The following is a 5,822-nucleotide window of genomic DNA, read 5'->3' as shown; positions in this document are numbered from 1 at the left end:
GAAGATGAGGTCCTAGGTGTGGGCTGGTGGATTTCATAAGTGCTAACACAAAGGCCAGCCTCCATAAGGCAGAGACTCTGCTTTATTAGAAACAGGATAAAAAGGACTCTTACCTTATTATTTTTCTGTTCTGTCAGAGAAAATATTTCCCTATCTTGTTACAGCAGAACCTCCATCTCTCATCTCTCACATCCTGTCAGTTTCTGGAAGTCTCTAGAAGATATGTCAAGAAAACTCTCAAATAATTCATCACAATCAGAGTGGGATCATCCATCATTCCTCTTCTTCTGCGCTGGCTTCTTTGCCCAGGAAACCTCCAGCACTGATGCCTTTACTGTTTCCTGATGGCTTCTCAAAGTCACATGGTCACGCTAGGTGCCACAATTTCTAAGACCGATCTGCTAATACAAAGACCGTCCCTTGCCTGCCCTCATCAACCCGTGACCCTCCTCTTAAATACCCTTGCCCTCCTCTTCCTACCCTGATGTTCCCAATGGAGGGCTGCCTTGCACTCCAAAGTCTCACAGACAAGTTAATAAAATACCCACTCTTGCCATTTCTGCTTGTTCCAGGAATACATTGAATCTATAAGAGCAAGCCAGGGGACCAATGATAAATGCAGACGCAGACCATCTTGTTGTTCTTCCAATCATTCATGTCTTCTCAAGGTATGTAATAAATATATATTGGTTCACTTTGAATCTTTCCAGTAGCAGTCTGGAGAAAACACCTAAGTCTGCTTTTCTTTAACTTAGGAACTTTAACAGTAGTAGCATTATTGAACATCAGCCAGTGCTGGTACCATTTTGGTTCTTCCCACAATCTCCAATTCCCCTTCTATAATACATACATTTTCTTAGCCTAATGAAAAATGCTTTGGACACTGAAATTCAAGTCTCATATGGAAAACTGAATAATAGCTCCTAAAAGATGTACTTGTCCTAATCCCCAGAAACTGTGACTATGTTACCTTACATTGATTGTAACAGGAACTTTGCAGATATGATTAAATTAAGGATCATGCACTGGGGAGATTATCCCGGACTATTGTGGGTGAGCCTGATCTAATCACAGTAATTCTTATAGAAGGGATGCAAGAGGAGTCAGAATCAGACAGAAAGCAATGTGACAAAGCAGGGCAGAGACTTAGAGGCTGCTGCTGGCTTCAAAGGCGCAGGATGAGGAATGGAATGTAGATGGCCTCTGAACTCTGGAAAGATCAAGGTAATAGAGTTCCAAAAGGAATCAGCCCTGTGGGCACCTTGGCTTTAGCCCAGTGGAATGAATTTCAGTGTTCTGCCCTCCAGAACTCTAAGAGAATAAACCTGTAATGTTTTAAGCTACTAAATTTGTGATCATTTGTTGTAGCAGCAATAGAAAACTAATGTACGACCTCCATGTTCAATCAGATTGCTGCCTCTTTTTTCTGGAAATTCTAGAGCCACCATCATCTCTCAGGCACCGCTTAGCTCTTTACTCAACTTCTAGTAACAACTAGAAAAAGAAGATTCCATTATTGTACCCTTTTTATGAAAGGAGAAATGAAGTTTAAATTAATCAAGAGCATCCCCTGAAATCACAGTTAGGTGTTACAACTGGAAACTACTCCCAGATCTGTCTAATTCTTCACAGCCTACGTTCTCAATCAACCAATGAGCTACCTGCATCTCCTTCATCCTTCTCTCCATACACCAAGTTAACAAGACCTATGTTATATTTTTAATAGTTGTATTTTAAAATTTTATACTGAATGCACACAAGAAGTTTCAGGATCAAAGACAGATTTATGAATTATCTCACAGTGAATAAGTGTGTTACTTCCTGCTTGCCTCAGGCCTTACCCCTGAGGTGATACAATGAAAGCCACGTCAATTGTCCTAGTTTTGTAGCTAGACATTCCATAGGCCAGGGATAGGAAAAAAGGAAAAAGATTTTCTCTGCTTATAAAGGGAAAGGAGAACTTTGTTCCATATTCCCCTCTGAAAACTTTGTAACTCCAACTTTTCGGCATGTAAATAAATCTCTCCAAGAGCCGGATAGCTCCCCGTCTCCACTTTTAGGACCTGTGGATGTCTCTAAATTCTGTGGCTTCATCTTTTTTGACATGTAAATACATAAGGAGATAGCATCCCAGTCTCCCCAGTAACCTGGGGCTTAACCTGAGACCTACTCCTGGATGTAACCATAGGGTCCTCCTGGGAGAGATTAGAGAAGTTTTGTTCTCTATTAAGATCAGAGCAGTTAATTAGACAAATGGCTACAGACTTAATACTCATGGTATATGAAATGGCTAGGACTTTTCACAAGAACACTGAGAAATCCAAGGAAGTTTTATTTCCCACAGCCTAAAACATATGGCCCTGACTTAGGTTAAGGAAGGAATGAGGGCAGGCATTGATGGAGCTTCCAGAATGATTTGCAGTTGTTTACCTCTGTACAATCTAAAAATTGCTTTTCCATCTTATCTCATTGATTCTGAGCAAATACTATTGGCCTTATGCAGAGACTGTTATACTTAATTTTCAGGGGAGGACACGGAGGCTCAGGGAAGCTGTGCTCAGCTGCTCAGGACAAGCCTGGGCACCCACCGTCTTCCTCCTGCTGAAGGCTATAAAGGTGTCCAGGAACAGGTTCTGAATCAGAGGCAAGCACACGCCCTTGCTGGCCCTCCCCACCTGGGCACAAACTGCACTCCTTTTCAGATTTGGAGTGTTATTTTTCAGGTGACTCAGATCTTCCCCTTTCCCTATAATGAGATGACAGCCTTTGTTTTCTACTGTGGAAGCTGGATGTACTCCTGTCATCCTGGGGCAACTTAAGTTCAAATTTAAATGTTTAGAAACATTTAACCCACCACTCTACCGGTGAAGCACTGGAACAGAATTACACTTGAGATGAAGGTTAGACAATGAAGCCCTTCTCAATTAAAACTTTACACAGATGAAGCACTCCAGCACTCGCTTTATCTACATTTTCCCCCATTGCACAAATTATTTGAGTTCTGAGGAAGAATCCACTTTACTACAATTTAGCTTCCAGCTTCATTAAGAGGGAAAAGATTGTATAATTGTTTGAAAAACCATTTAACAGAATAGTTTAAATGCGAGCTTTTTAAAATATGTATAAACATTTGAAAAATTTTAAAGAACTAGAATTGAATAACAGGTTGGTTATATGAAAATAAAATGAATATTTAAAGTAAACAAGGATTTTTAAGGTGGGTGCCTGCAAGGGCTTTGAAAAAAGTATCAAATATGCCTTTATGAACAGGAGTGAAACTAAGGAGTGCCAGCGAGTGACAACTGTTAAGAAGGTGTGAGCTACAGTCTATTATACATTTACAGCACTTGGGTATTTAGGAGGAATAAAAGGTCATGAAGTAAAACACAAACCCAAGCAAGACATTTTTTTAAAAAAACTTTATTTTCATGTTATTTATAAAAATACATCTATAAATATTTAACTTCTCTATTCCAAGACATAGAGAAACACTGCATAATTAACACTAAATAAAGGCATTATGCCCTACTCAGAAGACATAAAATGTCCAAGGGATATTAAGAACATGGTTAGCTTCAACATCAGAAATGTTGACCACATACTGTGAAACTGTTTCAATAAATAACAACTAACATTCTTCTCAACGGTGGGAAAATGCATGTACACATAACATTCCCCTGCCCTGACAATGATTTATTTGCTTGGATCCCGCATTACTTATCTCTACCCTTTATCATAGCGGGTAGTACGGTATGGTCACTCTCCCCCGCAACCAAAAATATTAGTTAATAAATAAAAAACATTTAAAATGCATCATCTTCAAATTAAATAATAGTCAGGACTGAACTAACTTTGATTTAACATAAAAATGACCCTTTGACAGTACAGCAAATTACTAAACACATTCATATATTTAAATATTAGAACATGAATATACAAACTTTGAAAAATAAATAAATACATATGTAAATAAATAGAGGACTCTCATAAGAAATAGTCAGACATTTTAAACACGGTCCAGGTGACCCCAGGAGGTATTTGTTTCTCTTCTTTCACTCTGAATTCACTAAGGACGCAGCAATAACCAGTAAGCTTCCTCCTTTGTAGGTCAGTTAGCACTGTGCCTGTGATGAGAAAATGGTTGCTGTTAGGACTCAGAAACTCGACTGTGTAGCCCTACACCAAGTGGTTACTACCTATACTACTGCTGCCCTGTGTGGGAGAAAATGCAAGGCTCCTGAATGCTGTTTAATAAGGGGCCTGTGGTCACAATTGTATTATAGCTTCAAAAAGCCACAACATAATGTCACACGAAAAAGTACGTTTTTGACATCACTTAAGCCTCATAGGAAACCCCATGAAGTAGCTATTATTTTTTCCCCATATTATTGAGACTCAGAAAAATTAAGTATCTTCCCTGGGGAGTTACAGGAATAATAAAAGGTGGAGCCTGGACTTAACATTTGGAGCAGGGATTCACTGCAAATTCTGTGCTCTTCACTCCGATTTAGAGACCTATGTTGCCTAAAACTAGGCGTTCCTCTTTTCAGGTCTGGAGCCACTGAGGAAAACAGTGTTTGCTCCTTAAGGAGTAGGAATCATTTTAGATCACTGGCCAAGTCCACCTAATTAATCTTTTAGGAAGACACCTTTACCAACACTCATATGAATGAGAATAGAAAGGGAGATGGGGATGGAGGGTACTAGAAACACCCTTCTGGCACCAGAGCAAAACAATGATCTTAAAGACAAAGTTAATTGTGAAATGACTTTTCACTCCTTCAGCTACACCTTGGGTTTCCCTGATATGATTTTCAGGAAGCAGTCATTGTAGCCAACGACTCTGGTCACATAACTCACTTCTTTAGTATCTTAGCGATGATTTTCTTAACCATGGGGGCTTCAGGGTTGAGACAAACTTCCTGCCCATCCTTGAGAGTGGCTCTGCAGAGAAAAGAGAGAATCCATGTAAGACAGGAGGTCGGGCTGGGGGATCAAGGTGCGGGCATCGGGGCGGTGGAAGTGACAGGACTCTGTTAGCAGCAGCAGCGCGAGAGGCAGCACTTACATGACTTCGGTTCGGTCGCAGTGGGGTCCCGGGGATGTCACCTTCACACTCTGGATGTTCTTGCTGTGAATTCCCTGCAAGGTCTTTAGGCACTGGCAGCGCAGTTCAGTGACCACGGGCGCTCCTGAGGGGACAACAGACTTGGTTAGCGGGGCTGTCCCCCGATGGGCGCCCACCCGTCCCTTGTCCCGCCCTAGGGAAGCCAGAGCACCAATCTCACCTGCTGCGCGCCGGCAGGCGGCGACCAGGAGCAGGAGCAGCAGCGCGGCCCGGAGGAGCCGAGGGGCGCAGGGGGTGGCGGCGGTCGCGGTGCGGGCCATGGGGCTGAGCTCGGAGGTTCGGGTCGGCGGTGCCTGGAGTACAAGAGCTGGCGGGAGAGCTGGCGGAGAGGCTTCTGTGGCTCCCCGAAGTGAGCGAACCCCTTTTATCCATGGTCGAAGCGGAAACCTCACAGCCCCTGGGCCAGGGAAACTCCGGGACCTGTACGTCAATCCCGGGTCCGGAAGCTGCGGGCCGGCCCCTGGGAGGAGGGGCAGGGAGACTCCCGGTGCCGCCGGGCCCCGCCTGCCGCGTAACTCCGCTGACTGCAATATAATGTTTCCGCCCAGATCCCAAAGGGGATTAGTGAGTCGCCTGACAAGAGACGTGTCGTTTTTAGCGGAGACAAGCGTCCTGACGAACGTTATCAGGATTGGCGGAGTTAAGGCTGTTGGGGAAGAGAACTCATATTCCATTTGTTACATGTGCATAAATG

General features: G+C 43.0%; 1 protein-coding gene across 1 annotated transcript; it reads right to left on the bottom strand.

The window, feature by feature from the left end:
- Positions 1–3,472: 3,472 nt before the first annotated feature.
- LOC117022318 (growth-regulated protein homolog beta-like) lies at positions 3,473–5,520 on the bottom strand. Its single transcript, XM_033106310.1, has 4 exons — positions 5,289–5,520; positions 5,069–5,192; positions 4,861–4,944; positions 3,473–4,124 (listed from the first exon to the last, which is right to left on the bottom strand). Exons 1-4 carry the CDS (start codon positions 5,386–5,388, stop codon positions 4,109–4,111), a joined length of 324 nt encoding a protein of 107 aa, XP_032962201.1. The 5' UTR covers positions 5,389–5,520; the 3' UTR covers positions 3,473–4,108.
- Between the last annotated feature and the right edge of the window lie 302 nt (positions 5,521–5,822).

The sequence above is a fragment of the Rhinolophus ferrumequinum genome, chromosome 5, assembly GCF_004115265.2.
Source record: "Rhinolophus ferrumequinum isolate MPI-CBG mRhiFer1 chromosome 5, mRhiFer1_v1.p, whole genome shotgun sequence".
In the NCBI taxonomy this organism is placed as follows: Eukaryota; Metazoa; Chordata; class Mammalia; order Chiroptera; family Rhinolophidae; genus Rhinolophus; species Rhinolophus ferrumequinum.
The sequence above is the reverse complement of the archived record's forward strand: the minus strand, read 5'-3'. Positions and strand labels throughout refer to the sequence as shown.

What these genes read in the sequence shown, in the direction of transcription:
- LOC117022318 (XM_033106310.1), bottom strand. Translation starts at nt 5,388, where the DNA reads ATGGCCCGCACCGCGACCGCCGCCACCCCCTGCGCCCCTCGGCTCCTC. An exon ending in CGCCTGCCGGCGCGCAGCAG is followed by an intron (nt 5,193 to 5,288) that starts GTGAGATTGGTG and finishes TTGTCCCCTCAG; the next exon opens with GAGCGCCCGTGGTCACTGAA. An exon ending in TGCGACCGAACCGAAGTCAT is followed by an intron (nt 4,945 to 5,068) that starts GTAAGTGCTGCC and finishes TTTTCTCTGCAG; the next exon opens with AGCCACTCTCAAGGATGGGC.